The sequence below is a fragment of the Pipistrellus hanaki genome, assembly GCF_964339955.1.
Source record: "Pipistrellus hanaki genome assembly, chromosome: 11".
In the NCBI taxonomy this organism is placed as follows: Eukaryota; Metazoa; Chordata; class Mammalia; order Chiroptera; family Vespertilionidae; genus Pipistrellus; species Pipistrellus hanaki.
The window spans coordinates 6,359,505-6,381,114 of NC_140513.1; the positions used below are offsets into that span (position 1 = coordinate 6,359,505).

General features: G+C 48.0%; 1 protein-coding gene across 12 annotated transcripts in view; it reads left to right on the forward strand.

The window, feature by feature from the left end:
* The window catches only part of MAPKAP1 (MAPK associated protein 1), a 179,575-nt gene that overhangs the window by 131,675 nt on the left and 26,290 nt on the right, over positions 1–21,610 (forward strand). For all 12 annotated transcript variants that reach the window (XM_084898376.1, XM_084898375.1, XM_084898377.1 and 9 more), the window contains one exon: positions 8,297–8,437. In XM_084898376.1, coding sequence (XP_084754502.1) covers positions 8,297–8,437 — 141 coding nt within the window. The remainder of the gene's footprint in view (positions 1–8,296; positions 8,438–21,610) is intronic.

The window sequence follows — 21,610 nt, forward strand, 5'->3', positions numbered from 1 at the left end:
TCCCCGTGTCATGAAGCCGCAGTTGTGAAAAGTGCAGTGAAGGGGGTATGGCAGGGGCCGGAGCTGGTGAGAGCAGGGGGAGAAAACTTCCTTGAGGAAGCACACAAAGGAGGTGGTCAGATAATGAGTGAGGGGAGAGTGGTCCAGGACAAGGGGCTGCTCGGAATGAATGAACGGAGCGGAGTGAAATGAGCAAGGGAGGGGGTGCTGAGAAGAGAGGCTGAGGGATGGCAGGGCCTAGAATCAGAGCCTGCAGGCCCCCCCTCCATGATCTGGTCTTTGTAGAAATTCCGCAAACCCGAACCGTTTCTTCCTGATCCACTCATAAAGCAGGATTGCCCTGATTTATTGAGGGTCTGCAGTCTCCCTGTGGAAAGGCTCTAACTCCGAGTGTTTAATCAATTAGGCGCTGGCAGCGGGGATCTCCATCCTGGTCTCAGCCTGGCAGATTCAGTGAAGGGCGTATCCCGCTGTGTGGTCCTCATGGCTTTGCGGAGATTACGTGTGCGTGTGCGTGCTCGTGTTAAAGTATGTCACCTATTGATTAGTTTTTAGAGGCCAGCAAAGATGACTGGTAGCCAAAGGGAAGTGTTTAATAGAAGAGAAGTTTGGGGCTTATGGGGCTTTGGGGACTTAAAACGCCTTTGGAAGAAGAAGAAAAAAAAAAGTGATGGATGTAGAAGCTAAGGGAGAATTTTTCTCCATGACTCGTGCATCCTGCTTTGGGTCTTACAGGACAGAGGATTCGCTTTTATCGTGGTTCTTTGTTCTGGCGAGGCCAGCCATGACTGTGTTCTCCTTGGATCCTTTTGTCACCCATGGGTTTGTGCATTCCCAGCCCAAACACGTGTACCCAAGGGGTGGTGTGGTTAAGGGCACATTTTTGGAATTAGACAGACCTGGATACAGTTCCTCATTCCAGCCTACATTAGTTCCATGGCTATACTAGCAGGATGACATTCTTGAGTCTAGACTAATAGGGGCTTTATTTTCCTCACCTAGAAAAAAGAGATAATATTCGACTTAAAGGGGCTTGAGAAAATTAAATGAGCTACTGAGGCTAAGCCTTGTGTCTGGCACATAAACCTCAGAAATGTTAACCGCTCTGATAGTTGTTGCGCTGGGATCCCAGTCTGGTAAGGCGCCTGAATGGAAAGCTAGGAATAGTGTGGTAGGTTCCACGTAAATACAGGGATGACCTACAGACTCAGGTAGTGTTATTCTTACCCTGTGTTGCAGCGAACTTCGTGCATGCATGGCAGCATTTATTAAACATGTGCTATGTGCTCTGCAGGATAGCATGCTCCTGCCCTCAAAGGAACTCGCTGTCCAGGGGAGGAGTACAGATGCTTCGCATGTAAGAGACTTACAATAAGAGCCTTCAGGGCTGCGGGGTTTCAGGAGAGAGGTCACGGAAGATTCTAGACTCTACCTTGAAGTTTATAAATATTAAAGAATGAAAAGGCCATTCTGGCCAGATGGTATAACCCAAGCAAAGTCCAGTGTGGCTGAAGTAGGGATTTTTCTGTGTGAGGAGTAGCGATAGGGCTTCATGACAGACAGAGTTAAGATTAGTCTTCATCTGGCCACTTACTCCCTCAGGATTTACTCTGCACCTGCCTGAGAGGGACATGCCTCTCCCTCGGAAGAGCTTCTCACCTGCACTCCCCACCACGCTTTGCTCCAGCCAAATGCAAGCTCTTGCTGTCCCTCTGTATATGCTCACACTTTGTGGGCTCCGTGCCTTTCCCACCCTATCCCTCTGCGGATTGTCTGTTCCCTTCCCGTCATCCGGGGACCCTGCCACCCTCCTGTGTTCCTAACGCCCAGGCCAGGCAGCAGCACCGTCTGGCTGCAGGGAGTGTGCGGGTGAAGATGGAACAAGGCCATCGATCTTCGGGTCGAGTTACGAGTTGCCATCGATCTTTCTGGAGAAGGAAGATTGAAGTTGCTCTAACTTATAACTGGATTAGCGCTTTTGGACTTAGCCTCAGACTCCTTGAACCAACCATAAAATGAAGTTTAAAGTCCCATGTAGTTTGTATTTCTGAACACAAAACACCTGCCAGTAGCATGTAGTAAGTTCTCTGAGCTTTGATTTAACAAGGAGTGCCCGTTCATCTGAGAGTCATGTGTACCCGTGTTTCTCTCAGTTCCAATAAAAATACTGTTTTAAACTATAAAACAGTGTTAGTTAGAATTAGTCTTGATCACCTGACAGCAGGTTGTTACACTTGGAATGTGTGTAGAAGCTTTCTGTCTGTGCTTGTGGTCAGGTATGTAACACAGCTACACAGCTGTACCTCCATGTTTATGTCTCATCATGGCTGACATAAAAGTTTAAATATCTATAAATTCATTTAAAAGCAATAATAAATGTATTATGTGTTACCATAAATTTTTATGAAAAAAATACCTGTTTTAACTTTTTAATGAGAAGATTGGGACTGTTTTCTTTTGTTTTCTTTCCCTGAGAGCACTTATTTTTGTTTCATCAGAAAGATAAATTATTGACTAACCACCTGAACCAGTGGGCACTGTTGTATATTTTTGCAAATTTCTGAAATGTCTGACTTTATGGAAGGCACCTGGATTTGCATATCTATATATACTCTCTTTTTTATTTTGAGAGAGAGAGGGAGAGGGGGGGAGAGAGAGAGAGAAGGAGATCAATGGGAGAGAGCTGCATCGACACCTAGGTATGTGTCCTGACTGGGAATTGAACCTGCAACTTTCTGGTGCATGGGACAGTGCTCCAACCAACTGAGCCACACCAGCCAGGGCTGCGGATCTGCTTCTGCACTCAGTCTATTACAGTACATTGTTTCAGTTGAAGTATATGAAGAAAATTTGGCCTAACACAGGTACGTTGTTGGGAAGGGGAGAAGTATTTCAATAGCCTTTTCAGATAACAGGGGCTATTAATTTTCATTACGATACCCAGACTCGAATGATACTTTCTTAAAGGTTAGTTGCAATGTGGACTCAGAACCTTGTCAATGAACTTGTTATTGCTCTGTGCACTTGTAAGGGAATAGGCATGAAAAGGGCAAGTACTGTCTTATTGTTATTATGATGAAAATAGTATTAATATTTTGGACCCCTGGTGGGTTCTGGGGGACCCCCCCCCCCTTCCCGTGAGGCCTGGACTACTCTCCAGAACCACTGGTTGAGAGTTTACAGTTCCCCAGTCTCTCTCCTGCTGCTTCCTGTAAGAATGTGGTGAGATGGGAGGCGAAGGGGAGGACAGCAGACGGAACATGGTGGACCCCAGAGTACAATAGGTCCGTCCCAGCCCTGCCTCTGCCTCTGCCCGCCAGAGAATCTTGGGCAAGGCTTTGACCCACTCTTGACCCGTAGTGTCAGAGTTAAGATTTAAACCTACATCTCTGAACTCTGTGTCTCGTTCTTTCCAGTGTTATTAAGCCCCAAGGCCACTTCCCAGCCGTTGGCTGTCTCTCTCTCAGCACCTCTTTCTTTCTGGCTGCGAGCCCTAGACTTCCCCTGCCACCTCCTTCACCTCATCTCTGCTTTCCTTCGTCCTGTCCTGCCCTGGTCCGGCTTTGCCATTCAGAGCAGTGCCATTGCCTGTCTCCTCCTTGCTAATTCCTCACTCTGAGAGCTGAGCTTCTTCATCTTGGGTTTCTGCTGTCCCTTGCACCATTCCACGTTGTGAACGGACCTCCGTCATTCTTCCGGAGCCTGTTGTCAGACCATTTGAGATCTGGTGCTTGTGTCACGTTTAGGCCCCGCCCCAAAATTTGATCTATCACAATACATCTTTGAGTTATTGCAGCTCGAGCGTTTTGACACAATACATTATGGTAATCCATGGCACATAGAGACATTAACGCTCCCGACTTTGACAAAGTACATCATGAAGTCTTTGAAGGCACCATTACAATTCATCTTGTCATTCACCAGGAGACCCAGTTCAGCGTTAATGTAGATGAGCACAGTGTGGCTTTTGTTTCACTTAATTGCTTGTGACCTTCTTAATTGCTAATTTAACAAAATACCAAAGGGTTATGTTTTAATTAAGTTAACAGTTTGGGGAGTGTTTTTTTGTTCATATATTTATTTTTTAGACATTCTGGTTCTCTCTACTTTTTACGTTGAGTAGATAAAAAGTCTCCTCTTGAACAGGAGTGGGTTTTAGATGTGAAGTTGGTAGCACAGTAATAGTTTTAATCTGCACACGGGGCAGTGCCGAGTGTATTCATGTGTGGCTGGGCTTGCCCCTTCCTGGAAGGACGTAAACAGGAAAGGAGCATACGCAGTCATAGACTCTCCTGGCCCAGAAAACATGCTTTTGGGGTAATGGCCTGCTTCAGACATTTGTCTTTAGGTAGGGTCTGCTGCCTGAACCGTTTGTTGGGCATTTCTCTCTGCCTTGTACTGTTTTCTTTGTGTTTCACAGCAAGTCTGTAAGCTCCTGAAGATCAGGAACCCTGCCTTCACCTCACCCGTGTGCCTCCGAGGTCTAGCATGCCGCTGGCCTGAGGGTGGGGCAGGTCACAGGCTGGCTGGTCCGTACACACACACACCTGCCCCTTCAGCAGCACTCCTGAGCTTACACTGAGAAAGGCTCTGAAGTCCGAGGCCAGAGCCGTTCCATCCAGCAGATGGCTCGCTTTGGTGTGAGCAGCAGGTATTGGGAGCGTGTGCAGGGCTGTTTCTTCCTTCTCTGCTCCCCCAGGGGCTGGTGCCCTTCTGATCATGAAAACAAACATGCCCCTTGTCTGCTGGGGGAGGACTCAGAGCTCACCCAAGTAGCAGGGGACCCAGATCCTCACACGGGACATGAATTTACACTGTCAGAGAGTAGAAGGTCAATGCAAGAAGCATTAGTGTGTTGAGCCAGCTCCAGCGACATCAGTCTTGGACAAAATTAATATAAGGAAATTGACAAGCCTTGCTGGTTATTCCATAGCTTTAAGACCTCCACTAAAATCCCATCGTCTCCTCTGCCCATTATTAACATTTCAGCAAAATATAAAGTTTTCATTAATCTCCCCCAGCAAATTTAGGAGTGAAAACTGGCACTTGTTTGAGCTTTTAGGACTACATTAGCTGGTGTATTAAACAAAATATGTCATTCTTCAGTAGCTTCTGGAAGAAGCTAAATCAATTTCCAACTATATTTATGCACCACTTTATCTAAAAGCATCTGAATTATCATTTACAGCTAAGATGCTTTATTAGCAGCTGGCATTGAAATTGCTCAGTAAAAAATTATATGTCACGTTATAGTAATTTTTAAATTGGTTTTAATCCAACATCATGAAATGTAAAACTCTTAAGTGTGGTGTGTTTTGGTTTTTGTGTGAGGTTTTTGTTGGGGGGAGTTTGTTTTTTTTCTAGTAATTGGCATTTTAGTATAATTAGCTGTTATCTCTTTCCAAATCAAGAATCTTCAATATTTAGAAAATACTTATTAATAAAGAAAACAGAAATTCTTGAACTAAGTTATACCTAATAATAGCATTTTCTCAAAAAAGATGGCTTTAAATTATTTTTAAAACGTGAAAGGATTTTAATATTTCATCAAACTTCTCCACAGTTCTCATGTATATAAAAGGCTCTAACATCGAAATAAACGCATCTTGGCAGTTCTGTTTCAGTCAGATATGCACTGGAGAAGGTGAATGATTATTCAAATCTAAGTTCCCACCAGCATCTCCATTAGAGATGTGCACAGCCCCCAGCAGGTGGGTGGTCCTGATGGTGGCGTCTCTGTCCAGAATCACAGGCGACCCACAGCAGGAAGCAGGGTTCCCAGTGGCCCTGGCAGACGCTGGGTGCAGCGCTGCTCATCCTCGCCAGGTGACGTTGGCGAAGGCCCTCTGCCTCTGATCCTCGCCTTCCTGGGGACCCGGCACCTGGTACTCGTCCAGTACGTTTTATTGAGCACTTGCCCTGCCCTGTGCATGGCAGCCCCGGCAGGGCCTGGGCCACAGGGGCCAGTAAAGCAGCCACCGTGCCTGCCCTCTTGGGGTGACAGTCCAATGGCAGGCAGGTCCTTACTCGCTGTGATGAGTATTCTGAAGGAAAATGGGGGTGCCATGACAGGGGAGCTGAACTATACTTGGGGGCCTGAGTGTCAGGAAGAATAGGGAGGCGCCTGGAGGAATAGGACAGGGGGGGGGAGGGCGGGAATAGGAGCAGGGTGGCCTGGGCAGAGAGGGCAGCATGTGCCAACAGTGTCACAGGCAGGACATGAGTGGCCGCTGAGGGCAAGGCTTGTCCTCGGGGAGAGGAAGCATTATTGTGGTGGCCGGCGTGGTCCAGGCTGGAAATAAGCGCCGTGTCTGGAAAGCCAGTGCACTCTCTAACAGGGGTTCAGGGGAAGGCATCAGGAGCCAACTTAGACCTAAAAGCTCACCCTGAAGCTCTGGCCGGGTGGCTCGGTTGCTTGGTGCGTTGTTCCCACACACCAAAAAGGTTGTGGGTGCATTTCCCGGTGAGGGCACATTCCTAAGTTGTGGGTTCAATCCCTGGTCAGGGCGTGTACGGGAGACAACCAATCCATGTTTCTCTCTCACATCAATGTTTCTCTCTCTTCCTCTCTCAAATCAATAAAAGCATGTCCTCGGTTGAGGATTTAAAAAAAGAAAAAGCTCATTCTGTAAGCAATACTGTGGGAAGGAAAAGCATGTAGTGGTCAGTCTACCAGTTGGGTAACAGATGTTCCTGTTTCGTACCCAAATCTTGAGTTTTAACCACTCCAACTCTACCCAAGGGGTTCTCTCGGGCTCTTCCTGTGGACCCATCTCCAGCTGCTCAGCGCAAGGCCAGGGCTCCCTGGCTGCTGGCGTCTGCCAGCAGGTCTCCCTCCCCCTGGCGAGTGGCACCAGCAGCTGCACCTTCAGGATGACACATTCCCCACTCCGCAGGGTGAGAGAGTGGAGCTTCGGTTGGTGTGACCTTGGACATGTGACTTCACCTCAGAAGCCTCGGATTCCCAAAGCCTCAGATGAGCAAAGCACTCGTGCCCTCGCTTCTGCTTGATTATCTAATTATTTAGCAGAGTTTAGTGAGAGCATACCAGTTGTCTGGACGGCTTACTGAAATGAAGAACACACTTTACTGGCCCTCACAGTGCTTCCAAATTAGGACAGGCACAACCAGTCAGCAGCTCCAGTGCCAGGCTGGATGTGATCCTCTATGACAGTAGAATAAAAATGATCATGACTGCTACCTATTAAGTGTAGTATGTGTTTTTAAAACACATTTGGACATTTTCTGTGTATGACAAAGACGGGGGTTCAGAGAGCCGGTCGCTTGCCATAGGTCGTGCAGCAAGTGAGAGGCAGAGCTGGGAACTGAGCCCAGGTCTCCCTGGACCCAGTGGGAATGGAATTCGGCAGAAGGCGGAGTTTGGGCTAGCCTGCCTCGGGGGGAAGGGAGGACAGGTGCAGGGTAAGGGTGGAAAGCGTGTCCAGAAGTAGAAAAACCTACATCTGCGTGCAGCCTGGGGAGTCTGGGAGCTGCTGAGTGAAGGAGTATGTGAGGAGTGACAAGTGAAATTGAAAATGTTTGCTTCAGCCAGATTACGGACAGTCCTGCCTGCTTGGCTGAAAAAGAGTGTGCATCATTCGGGAAGCCTTGGGAAGCCAGGGACGGTTTTTCAGTACCAGTTGTCTTCCTTGTCGCCAGTGTCACCTATCAGAGTACTTAGCATGCTCAGAGCTCTCACTGAACATTCGATGAGTGAATAAATGATCAAAGCCGTAGAAGGATGAATGGGAGAGCCCTGTGGCGGCTGGATGCAGAGGCAGCCTGGTGGCCAGCAGGCCAGTGGGAGGCTGTCAGCCATCGCAGGTGAGCTGGCTCGTGCCTGCATCCGCGGAAACGGGCCCAGGACGGCAAGCTGATATTTGAGAATCTCAGAAAGGAAGGGATTCCTCAAGAAGTATGGGTTACTTTCATGATGAGGAAAATTAATATTAGAAAAAGAAGTGAAAAATGTGGCCACTTCTGCTTTGCGGTTTTGGCTTTCTCCTGTGGAGACCGAGAGCTGCCGGGGAACAGGAGTGTCTCTCACCTTCAGTATCCCCGCCGCCTGGCCCAGGGCCCGCCACCGAAGAGGCCGTGTTTGTGGAATTAATTGTTGAATGATTAATATGTTACCGTCCTCTGTTTACTGGAATGGCATTATTAAGTCATCGCTCAGCCTTTTCTTCTCCAAATTAAATAGCCCATATTATTTTAATTTATCCCAGAGCATTTTAAGCAGACAACATTTGCCAAGCCTCATGTATCTTTATGTGCTAAACTGCTTTTTCCTCCCCAGGTTCAAGGGCAGACGGGGTTTTTGAGGAGGACTCGCAGATTGACATAGCGACAGTACAGGATATGCTCAGCAGCCACCATTACAAGTCATTCAAAGTCAGCATGATCCACAGACTGCGATTCACCACCGACGTGCAGTTAGGTAAGTGCCCGGCCCAGTGATGAAGTGAGCGCTTCATATCAGTGGTCAGGGCGGAGATGGGGAAAGGAACAGCATACCGCTCTGTGTGACCCAAATGGCTGCGGTAATTTGTTTTCAGAGAAAATGTTTAAACAATGAAATTTAAAGTACCTCCTTTTCCCCAGCCGAGCGCTCTGTCTTGTCTTCTTTTTTATGAAGCAGAAGATTAGAAATAGAACTAACTCGAGACTCTTTTCGAACCGATTGACTTGTGCGCGGTTCCATAATTCTTCTCATTCTGTAGTTCTCTTACTTACCATGCTGAGCCTGCTCCTAGCACTGCCGCGTGCCTTTCCCTGCTCCGTGGACTCGTTGCCTAGTCACTCATGCACTTACTTATTCGGGAAGCTTTATAGTTATCTCAGAAGTTGTATTTGCATCCTCGCCAGATAATTCAGAACTAACTTCCAACTAATATTCGGTGTTAATGTGTTCCAATCAAATGCTAAATTTCTGTTTTGACTTAAACCTAACAGGATTAGGGGGAAATGTCATAGCAGTCAACAGACTATGAATACCTCATTGTCATGGCTGTCATGGGCAGGTGTCCGCTGAGTATCTGACACTGTGCTGAGTGCTTCACATGCACCACTTAACCACCGAGAAGGTAGAATGTGTACCGTCCCCGCCTCACAGAGAAGGTAGATAAGGGACAGAGAGGTGAAGGGGAGCTCACGTTCACACGGCAGGTAGGTTGGTGGTGTCAGGACCAGAGCCCTGGTCTGGCCAGTGTGAGTGCACCTGCTCCCCAATAAGATGGTGGGAGGAGGGGGAGCCTGGGCGGACGCCTGGCTTAGTCAGAAAGCTGGACTGCCGCTGACCTCTGCCACCCTGCTCCTGCCTGGGCCTCGTTTGCTCCCTGCATAAGGGAGAAGGCTTGGAGTCTCACTCTTTTATAAGACTTACGGTTCTCATAAATGCTTCGTATGTGTCTCATCATAAAACCTCTTCTAATGTCGGCATTAGTCTGGCTAATTGTAATAAAGCCTGAAAAATACCTTAATAATTTCTTCCCAGCTTGACTGACAGGAGCTAGAAGTATGCTGACAGTACAGCTTAGTAACGAAAAGATGAGCGTCAGAACCACAACTGGTTTACGTTGTGGCTCCATCAGTAACAGCCACGGTAGGCAGTGTCTTCATCTCTCCGGGCTCAGCTCCATTCTGAGAGTGTTAGTGGCACCGCCTCCGCCTGGAACGAGCCAGCGGTCCCCACCCAGCCCTGAGCGCGGGCCTGGCGGCTGCTAAGCAGGCACTTCCGAGGACAGACAGGACTTAGAGGCCTGGTCCAAAGCCTGGCTCGCTTATTGGCTGTATCATCACGGGCAGATGACCCCGAATCTCCGTCTCCACATTTGTAAAATGAAGTTAACAGTCCCTACCGCAGAGATGGGGTAATCGTGGGCATGCAGTGTCATAGCACATGCAGAACGCTTAGCAAGGCAGCTGGCACATAGCAAGTGCTCAGCGAACGTCAGCTGCTGAGAGGATGGTGATGCCAGCAAACTCAGTACATGAGTTAGCACCCAGGGACTTTGAACCAAAACAAAGAACCCGCTCTTCTTCCCCCTCTCTAGACTGTTTCTCCCTCCCACAAAAAACTAAATCTCTAAAGTGGTTTAAAAAAAAAAAAAAAGCTTATTTAATGTTGATTCTTAAAACAAAGTTTCTTCAGAGGCGTTCTTCCTGGGGATGCTTTTCCTGGGATGTCCCCTAGAAATAAAAATAAGACTGCTCAGAAAGAAACCAGGTCCAGGAAGGGGGGCAAAAGTACAGACTGTATGATTCCATTTATGTAGCATTGAAAAATACACAAAAATAATCGGTGTGGAAGTAATGGTGGTGGTTATCCCGGGAGCTCAGACCGGAGGGGCTTCTGGGACACTGATAAAGTTCTGTGCATTGCCGAGACCGGTTTGGCTCAATGGATAGAGCTTCGGCTTGGGGACTGAAGGGTCCCGGGTTCGATTCCGGTCAAGGGCATGTATCTTGGTTGCGGGCATATCCCCAGTAGGGGGTGTGCAAGAGGCAGCTGATCGATGACTCTCTCTCATCGATGTTTCTAACTCTGTATCTCTCTCCCTCTCTGTACAAAATCAATAAAATATTTTTTTAAAAAAAAGTTCTGTGCCTTATCTGGGTGCTGATTACATGAGTCAGTAGACTTTGTGGGAAAGTCAAGCATACATATGTTTATGATTTATGTACTTTCGGTTGGTATATTTTCAGTGAAAAGTTTACTAAAGTAAGGATGCTACTCAGATATCCAGTTTGCGTGTGCCTGAATGCAGTGCCTTCCCAGTAACAAAGGGTCTGTTTTCTCTGAGTGGGTTCAGTTTTAAGAAGCTCAGTAAACAGCCAGAGTGCAACCAAGATAAAGGTCCAGGAGAGAAGGCACAGGTTTTCCCAAGTGAGCATAATCAGAAAATTTACTGATCCCCACGGTGAAAAAGCAGTGCAAACTTGGTTTGTGGGCTTCTTCCCCCTAATTTTGTCTCAAGGCTAAAAGCCAGGCTAATTCATCAGATTCCAACCTGTAAATTTATTTAAAGGAAAAGGCCCAGGGGCCCTGGCAGGGTATCTCGGCTGGTTATAGCGTTGTCCTGATATACCAAGGTTGCGGGTTCAATCCCAGGTCAGGGCACATATAAGAATCAACCAATTAATGCATAAATAAGTGGAACAACAAATCTATGTTCCTCTCTTTCTTTTTCAAAATTAAAAAAATAAAAGAAAAACATAAAGGAAAAGGTCCAGAGAGCCGAAACAGGTTTGGCTCAGTGGATAGAGCGTCGGCCTGTGGACTGAGAGGTCCCGGGTTTGATTCCAATCAAGGGCATGTACCTTAGTTGTGGGCACATCCCCAGTAGGGAGTGGGCAAGAGACAGCTGATCGATGATTCTCATCAATGTTTCTAACTCTCTATCCCTCTTTCTTCCTCTCTGTAAAAAATCAATTAAAATATTAAATAAAGCAAAAGAAAGATAGAAAAGATCCAGAGAAGGATCTGTGAGAAGAGTGGAGCTTGGGTTTGAATCCCAGCATCACTGCTCACCAGCAGCGTCACCTTGGACAAGTCCCTCCCCCTGGTTCGTCTTAGTTCCTGTCATTTAAAACATGTGGCTTACATTTACCTTTCAGGATTGTATGCAAGTGGCCCGTAGACGCTGTACTCTCCATGGTAGCTTATTGTAGTGTTATTATTTTCAGTAACGTTTATTTTGCTTCTTACTTCCTCTCCTAGTCCACCATCTTGAAAACATGTAACCAGATCACTCCGGTTAGGTAGTGGCTCTGTTGTAGCCACAGTGGAGACGCCTCAGGTAGAAATGGATGACAATGATACAAGCGTCCCTCCCTAGAGCAGAGGTTCTCAGAAAAGAAGTGACCAGAGGCCAGGTCCCAGCCGCTCTGGAAGCTTCCAGTGGTGCGCATGGCTCCCCCTGGTGGAGCATCTGGCTCTGAGATGCTTCCAAAACATCAGACTGTTTCTCTTATGCATTAAGTTCAATCTTTAGCATTGTAAGTAGAAACTGCATTAATTAGTCCTAAGAACTTTTTTGACAGATACACTGTGCCCTGAGACCCGTACCATGAAGTGAATAAATACACTCATTTCCTATCCCCATGAACGAATTCAGATACGTAGCTTAAGACCCTGTCTCCCTTCTCACGAAGCAGGTACGTAACCTCCTTTAATTCTGACAACAACAAACACCTGCACCCAGCAATCCAGAAACCCTTCCTTCCTGAAACAGAATCCGCCAGAGCGCATGGCAGCAAGCAGCACACCCTTTATGAGCACTCAAGTGAGCAGCTGGACCCTGAGATCAGTAAATAATTTATTTTATTTCAACTGAGCAGCTAGGTGCTTCAGATCCTCCCCGACAGTGATGGATGGCCGCCTCCGCTCGCCCGTCCTGTCAGTCAGAGCAGAGGTTGCCTTGCCCCCGGTGGCAGGTTCCTCTAAGCCACATGTGTCAAACACAAGGCCCACGGGCCAAATCCAGCCCGCCAGGCCTTGCAATGTGGCCCGCACCGCGCTGTCATTACTGCACTCCGCTGTCAGTTTATGACATTGTCAGTTTATGACTGTTCAGTAAATGATTCGGCCCGCGATTTAGGCTGGATTTTAGATTTTGGCCCCTTCTCTGATTGAGTTCGACACCCCTACTCTAAGTGGTGAGTGTCTATGTGCGCATCCACCCAGCTGTGCTGCTGAGTCCACAGGACGCGGCCGGCCACTGGGCCTCCGTGGTCCTCGCACAGCAGGGGACTGGGATGCCCAGCCCCGGGCCAGCTCAGCTGCCTGTCTTCGGAGGCAGTGGTGGCCGCTGCTCTGCTTTCACCGCCTGCCGCTCACTTCTGCTGTCAGGATGAGACTCAGACTTCATCTGCAGGACCCAAACTCAAACCAGTTTCCCACCAGACGTTTCTAATGATTGGGGTCTGTTAATGAAATCTATGGCAAAGACCGGATCTCTTTAAAGAATATTAACAAGAAGAATTACAGTCTTTAAAAGCAGTTACGGTTTATCAAGTGCTTACTATGTGCCGAGCACTTTGCTGACCACTCTCTCACATGCTTCGTCTCCTGTAATTGTCGCACTCTCACCAGCTGGTGCTGACATTATGCCCATGTCTCATAATCCTCTAGGAAATTAGTAAGTAATGAGGCCGGAATCAGAACCCAAGTCTGTCTGAGGCCAAGTCTGATGGCTAACTACAGTCGTCATTGCACTAATACTCCAGTTCTATGACAATCTCCAGTGTACAGTGAGCTCTCACCCCTGTTACCTTACTTAATCCGCATAGCACACTGATGGTGTTATTTCCATTTCATACCTGAGGAAACAGGCTTGGAGGAGTTAATGAAATAGAGCTATTAATAGGTACTCAGCCTGAGCCACCAGATACACTAGTACAGTGGGATATCCAGTCCCAGGTGGAGAACTGGGACTGACCCCCAATCCATATGCTAAACAGCCCCTCACGCCACAGACGTCTCGGTCTAATAACTTGCCTGCACAAAGGAAGTGATTTATACTTCTCTTTCACCAGTTTTATATTTTCTGCACATTCCTAGCTCTTCCCCAGTCCTGGCATGCGGAGCTGTGTCGGTGTGGCTTGGGTGTCACTATTTCACCCCCCATTCACATCGTTAGTCAACTGCTGCACTTCCCTCTGGGCCTGGACCTGACCTCAGAATCCTTCCCAGCACAGCCCTCTGAGCGGCCTCTGCCAATCACTGGAGCTGGTTCTGAAGTCGGAATTGATTTGCCATCCCTGCTCTGGAAAGCTCACCAAACGCAGCCGCTATGCCTAACCATTCCTGTATTTCCTGGAAACATTCTTGGAATATTTTGTCTTGTCTGCTTCCCTTGGGTTGTGCCTAAAAGTACAGATGCCCGCAAGTGTAGACTTTGCTTGAGCTTGTACCAAGTCGGGGCTTCTTTCATTTCTTGATCTCCCATTTACCTGACCCTAGGTGGCTGACATGGGATCAGGTGCCAAGACATGGGTGATACCCAAACATGCCGACACTGGCAGGGTGAAGTAGGTTTGGGGAAAATTGAAACTAAAAGGTCATATGGTGAATGTGGCTTAGTGGTTGAGCATCAACCTATGAACCAGCGATGATGTAGAAAGCCCACAGTATTCTATCAATGAGCATCTGTCGGGCTGGCTGGCAGAAGCTGGATTATGATGCACCTGCCAAGGGGCCACTCAGAAATCCATGTCAACAACCAGGCAGAGGGCTAGGACGTCCCATGTTTACCTCTCATTCCACGGTGCCTTTGAGCAGTGCTTCCTGTCCTGACCCTGCATCAGAGCCACCAAGTCCATGACCATCCCAAACCTGCCGGGCCCAGAATCTCCCCCTTAATTGTGGGGTTCGGGAAACGCAGCCTCAGAGCATTCAAAGGACTTTCTTGCTGCTTATCTCTTTGTCCAAGGCTTGTTTTTCCTGACTGGGCAGGCAGCCTGGTTTTCCTGACAGTCTCAAGCTGGGAAATGCTTCGATAATTGTGCCACTTATGCTAACTTGATTCCTTCACCATGTCATTTGTCAATAGAGACCGTCCCCAAGTCCCCAAAAGGAAACATAATATACCTTGAATTCAGTCCATGATATGAATGCATAATATTATCATTTGTGTCATACTACACATATAGCCTAACAATTCTGTTTAGGTTACACAAATTCTGTATTGGATTTCCAGATAAAGACCATCTAATGCCCAGCCAATGTGGCTTAGTGGTTGAGCATCAACCTATGAACCAGAAGGTCATAGTTTGATTCTTGTCAGGGCACATGCCCAGATTTCAGTCTTGATCCCCAGTAGGGGGCATGCAGGAGGCAGCCAGTCAATGATTCTCATCATTGATGCTTCTGTCTCTCTCTCCCTCTCCCTTCCTCTCTGGAATCAATAAAAATATTTTTAAACAAAGAGGTTATATTATAAAATAATCTCTACCTAAAGGTTACCTCCATTATCTCTTCATAAAACAACCCACATGTATAATCACAATACTTGTGATCACAGTAGTTATTTATCAAAATTTCCAAGTCCAGCAGCACATGTCGTAGAGAAGGCAGTGAGCTTTCCTCTCATAAGCCCACCCCAGTCAGGTTTGTAAGGGCTGCCCAAAGCATTATGCTGAGGCAGCATCTTGAACCGCGTCCCCAGGCAGAATAAAGAAACTCTGTGATTGATTAAAAATGTCTGCCCTGGGCCTGAGCATGATGGGAGGCAGCATATTTGCCATCTATTGTCTTCCCTGGTTTATCTGTCTGATCTCCGTTATTCTTTAACTCCCTAGTTAATATCTATAAGTCAGCATTCAAGGAAGACCTTATTACAGAGTAATTTTTTCATGTGCAATATGCAGACTTAAACACATTAGCAACACGAGACCGTGTGCGTTAAAGCAAACAGCTGTGCCTGGGCTTGATTACTCCTCGGGCTCCCGCTGATGCTAAAAGTAGATCTCTGTGGCTGTGTGGGCAGAGCGTGTGCCCTGTTATTTTCTGGCGGGATACCTACGGTGTATATTTGAAGTAATTACACAATCTAGAAATGCTTGTTCTTAAGAAGTGGATCGCCCCTCCTCCCACATTTCTGTTTCATTTTCTTTTTGAATACTAAGGAGATAACCCTTCTCCATTCAAAGACACTAAAATGGTCAGGAGACATGCATCCTGCTTAGCTCCAGAATCCCATTGAGTAATTTGAGGATGACAACTCTAGTATTAAATGATTGTTCTGTCCCTGCTGTGGCAACATTTTCCGAACCAAAATGTAGAATAGAACAGAAGAAACACTAATGAACTTAAGAGAGCAAGACAAGGTACTATCCAGTTCCTTTACCCCATCAGTGCTGAATGCGGTGATGGGGCTGAGGGGAAGCTGACTGGGAATGTCGGGAAACTGAGGGGCTTTTTCTAACTGCTTCCTCTAGTTGCCTGTTCCAAGATCTGCCTTTTTGAGAATTCCTGCTGAGTAATCCAGGTGGCTGATGACAATGTGTCAGGTCTCTCAGGAGGTTGAGGAAGAACTGAGAATTGGAAAAAGGTGCAGACCGCTGACATAATAGAATTAACGGGATGGGATATCTGAGAGGCCATCACGATTCTGTATTCTTTTGACCACTTCCTCTCCTCGGCACTTGAGCTCTGGCCAGGTACCTGGGCCTGGACGTGGGAAGACCTGGTGTTCCCACACTCTGAGTGATACTATGAATTACCTTAGGAAATGGCGTTACTGCTTCCACTCACATCATAAGCTCATCCGAAGTATCTGTTTACCAGGAGAATATTTAGTTTGGGACTCTAACTGCCCCAGCACAAATGAGGGCCACAGAGAGAATGTGGCCCTCATTTGAGAACAGGTGCGACTGGATTTAAATGGTCCCTGGTCTCGTTCTTGTGCCGAGTGCTGTGTTGAGTGTCACTGTATATTCACGGTCTCATTCATGTGTAGGCCGCCCCTTAGTTTGCATCAAGGCTAAGGGTCTAGTCAAGTACACTTAGATTTCTCACTGACCACCCGTTGGAATTGGCAGCTGTTAGCTAGGCTCCCAAATGGCCTCGGATGGTTACCCCCTTGAATGAAACCAGTGGTCCTGGGCCCCAGTACTCCACTTGATCTCAGGAATATCAGGCTCTCATTTCGGTTGTGGCCCACATGACTTGGGCACCTATTTTGGGTTCCTAGCATGTTGCCCTGGCTATGCTTTTTGTATTGTAATGCATTTGATCACTGCAAATACACCCACTGTGTAAGCGCTGCACAATGAGACTGGAGAGCCGGCCTGTGTAAGCCCTGGCCAGATGGTATGGGGATGTGAATTCTGGTCGCAGATCTGTCATCAGTGGGTGACATTAGACAAGTCATGTCCCTGCCCTGAGCCTCCGTTTCTTCTTATGGAGAATGAAAGCCCCAGATGAGGTGATCTCTGAGGTCTCATTAAGCCCGAACAGCATGCGTGTCTGATCCTGTGTGTAAATTCAGACAAGTTGCAAAGACTTCCCTGACTGCCCTGTGGACACTATCGATTGGCCATGTAGCTTCAGCGAAATCCACTCCGGCAAAGAGTTGTTCAGTGGCCCTCCCGGGAGGCTTTCCCAGGCGCCCGCAGCGCAAGGAAACTCGAAGACAGGGGATTGTGGACTGGCACAGAGAGCTACTCCAGGATTTAACAGCAGTGGGGATTTTGTCGTGTTAGGCTGAGGGTTGTAGGAAGTTGATGAATGAACCACAGCTCGTGATGGCTGAGCAAATAAACAATAACTCAGGAAGTACACTGAGGCATGGAAAGTCAAATGCTCTGATTTTTGCCAAACTGGTGTTCTGGCTTCCTAGAGGGCGTTTTAAGTGCCACTCACAGAGGTGTGCTCCTGAGAGGCCCGCAGGCTGCTCTGGGCCACCAGGAAAAAGCTGAGGGTCAGAACACACTAGACTTGGTTTGCTGGGCTGGGGTTCAGCCCCGCTTTGCCATCTGCTAACTTGATTCACCCGGGGCAAATGCATCCTTTCACCTTTCTGAGGTTCGTCTTTGGTAATAATTTTAGGGAAAATGGATGGAGCCCTTTTTTATGTGCCAGGCACTCTCCTTAAGTTTTTTATGTGCTTATGCCATTTCATTTTCATGACACCTCCAGGAACCGGTACTGTTGGTACCCCGTTTTACAAAGGAGGAGGGTCAGGCTCGCTGAGGGAGAACAGGATAACATCAGTGGAAGTGTGCGGGCAAAATCAAGATCTCCAAGTTAGTAACCTAGAAGTCTTCAAGGATGGGGTTCCCCAGCTCCCCATTTGTTGTTCCTCAGCTTCCTCCTGCTGTTGAGTTGAACTCTTGGAGGTCGCAGCGATACCTGTTGACAGGAAATTATTGTAAGGATCCACAGGATGAGGGCAGGGGTGTCCCCAGCTGGTCAGTCGTGGGTCCTGGTGCTTCCAAGCCTGGGACGTAGAGCAGGCCCCAGGGAGAACTCCCCTCGCCCCCAGATTGCGGCCAGCCGCCCCTTGTTCACATCCCTCTGTGCTCCCTCAGCTCCATTGTTCTGACCCTTGTCACTCGATCTGTGTCACAGCCCAGTGCCTAACTCCTATGATAGTAGTCATGCAAAGTAGTAATATGGGTCACCAGCTATGAATTAATCACTATGCCAGGCACTCTACAAGTCTTACTTCACTTAATCACCCATGAGGCCTTGCACCACTATTCTGTAGCAACTTGGCCAAAGTTGCACGGTTAGGAAATAGGCAAGCTGATACCTGAACTCAGAACTCTGGGAGTCCCTGCCCCTCACCTCTCTGCACCACTGCCTTTAGATCTCCAGCTGGCTGCCCGCCTTCCTGGCAGTGTGGTCTACACCACAGACCCAGCGCTGGGGCTGCTCACAGGAGGTCCGTCTGTGTTAGCAGAGGAGGATATGCAGTGCTCGTTCCCTTGCATGGGAATCTCTGGTTAGTTAAAACAGGCACGGGTCTCCTTGCAACGCTAAAGGCTTGGACAAATCATCTCCCCAGAGAGCTGTGTATGCGGCAGAGTTGCGTTTTTGTTTATTTTGAGCTGTCTTGTTAAGGAAGGATTGATATGCCGGCATTGATGGGGGACAGCCATCAGGCGGTGTTTTCTGCCTCTGACGGCAGTGTGATAGTTTGCTTCCAGTGAAGTTGGACTCCCCGTGTCTGGAAGCTGTCAGAAGTGGGAGCATGAAAAGGTCATGGCAGATGGCTGCGGACCGGCGAGGCGGGGGAAGCCCGGTGGAGGAGGCCAGTGGCCTCGCTGGCTTCCGAGGGCAGGGCCAGGCCCGGGCTCTGTCGCTCCTCACCTGCCATGGCTGGTGGGGTGGGCCCCCGGGCACCACTGTGAGGGAGGCACAGGGTGGGCGCGATGGAGCCCTTCCCAGCAGCTCGGTCTTGGGTCCTGAGACCTGCCAGATGGAATAACTTCAGGTGCCATCACTTGTCATGATTATCCGTGACAGAATTCAACCATGCTGAATTCTGAAACGGGAACCCCCAAAAGCCAACTTTTAAAAAGGTTTGGATTTATTTGGGTGAAGTTTTATTTTTGAAAAATACAGAAAAGGAGAGGATGTGGCCAGAGTTGACCACCGTGGCCGGTCTGAGCATAGCCTTCTCCTCTCTTGTCTGTAAATGTTTTTCTGTCCTTCTCACATGACGTAAGGATTTCTCCACGCCGGCTCTCCTCACACATCGTTTTTTTTGGTTATGTCTATTGCGTCATGGTTGGACTAACTAATCCTCTGTTGTTGGCCTTTTAAGTTGGAGAAATACAAACTTAACAAAAGCCAGCTTCCCTTGTTTTCCCGGACGTGTGCTTGTGATTTCAATGACTTAAAACCAGTGCACAGCGGTCCTGTGGGGAGGGCCTCGGCCGTTCTTCCAGGGGCTTTGCTACGGCTTCAGTCAGAAGATCAAAACCAAGGTCAGTGGTCCGGAAAAACAGGAGATACTGATAGGGCTTCATGCTCCCATCTCCCATGTATGGACAGAAATAGGCGTGCACGTATTGTCACATTGGAATATGTATTCGTTTCTTGGTGAACATGGAGAGAGAAGACTGAAACTGGGAGGGCAGAGTTCCTCATTATGTCCTCTTGACTCACCTGAGTGAGTCTGTGCAGAGCAATGCAGAGAGCCATACTTAGGAACCAAAAACCTGTGGGCGTGAAATGGCTTTTCCACTTAGAAGCTCTCCAGCCTCAGACAAGCATCTTGCCCTCCCCAGGGCGTGCTGGGAAGCCGCCCAGTTCTGGTAGAATAGTGTGGTGGCTGAGAGCACACCCTCTGGGACCGGGTGGCCTGGCTTTCTCTCTTTCCAGCTGTGTCATCTTGGACAAGTTACTCCACCTCTCTGTTTCAGTGTCCTCCTCCATAAAATAGAGACAAGTGTAGACAAGCGTAGTGACCAACCTTATAAGGTTGTGAGACTGGAATCAAGGTACACAAAGGGTTTCTAGCCATGCTGGCGCATGGCTGGTGCCAGTCAATGTTCACCCCTCCTTGCCCTTGGCCTGGACTGTGGCACCAGTTTCCTAACTGGTCTCCTGTCCACCAGGCTGCCTCCTCCATCCAACCAAAAAGTAGACATCGACATCCATCAGACTCCCGGGTCAGGGCCAGAAGAGGTCTCTGCTGCCGGCTGGATTCTACAGGCCCCTCGTCAGCAGTGGGGCTGGGTGTGCTCAGGAGCCTGGGCTCCTGTCGGGGACTGCCTCGAGGAATGGAGGGGGCCTGGGCCAGAATTAGAGGGCTGCCACTCCTCCAGCCAGTGTGCCCTGCCTGAACACACTGAAACTCACACACCTCCAGGAGGAGGAGATTATTTCATTGTACAAAAGGATCCTCCCATCAGGAAAGATTCCCCTGCAGGTTTTTTTTAAATAGTGACTCCTCTAGGCAGGCGAGGGTTTTACAGATCATTAACTACTTGACTGAGAGCCTGCAGGGCACAGAAACTTAAACCCCAAGTGTTGGGGGCCCCTGCCAATTACAGATCAATCCAAAATGAAGATAAAGTATCTGTGGAACTGGAAGTCAGTGGGAAATGTGATTTGACTCAGGAAAAAAATCCGATTTCCGTGCACCTTTTTTGGAACACGCCGATTGTTTTAAGTGGCGTTCCACCTGCTTGCCCATCTTGAACCGAAAGCATCCATCTCCCGCGTCCTCATCCTCAAACCCCAGACTTGGGGTTCTCTCTGAACGGTGACTGCACAGTCACCCCGGGAAAGGGCGTCATTGGGAGAGTGTTCTTGTGGCTGCACAGACCTTAGGCAATTGATGTCGAGAGATAGCCAGTAATGGATGAACTAAACCGTAACAATTTGCAGATAAAAATAATAGAAGTTAAGTGTACTTTACATGATAAAAGAAAGATGAAAGAGGACCGGAGTCTGTTACATCAGAGATGGTTACACAAGTCCCGCTTTGTGAAGTAGGCTCTGTTGAAAAGATTGATGCCATGGGGAGTGACCTTGGCTTGGAGCAGGAGCTGGTGATGTATGTATGAGCATCCCTCTGCTAAATGGACCCAGATTTGTAGCACTAATATACATGGGAGCCCAGGACCAAACTCAGCGCGGCAATAAATCAACAGCCACTTTGGGTGTCATTTCTGGTTTATATTCCACTGTTGTTCTATCACTTTAATTCATGTCACTATCATCTTTTCATCTGGAACAGTTTTATATAATTTTCCAGTGGAGTTACCTGACAAATCCTATCAAATTAACAAGGTACATTAACAATATTGACTGACTACGGCTTCAGGAGTTGCAGGGCCGTAGAACAAAATTTTAAAACGCTCTCTCTGGTGATGATTTTTTTTTTTCCCGTTCTCTCTCTGAGAAAGAAACGTGGGCAGGGTCTGTTCCACAGGAGAGAGATTCACATTTATTTTGCTCTGCTCATTTTGACTTTTATAAATGTCAGAATGAGCGGAAGAGGAGAGGGGACGAGAGGGGGGGGGGGGGAGAGAGAGAGGGAGGGAGGGAGAGAGAGAGAGAGAGAGAGAGAGAGAGAGAGAGAGAGAGAGAGAGAGGGGAACAATTGCTCCCAACAACCATGGCACAAGTACTTTTCTTCTTTCAGGGAAC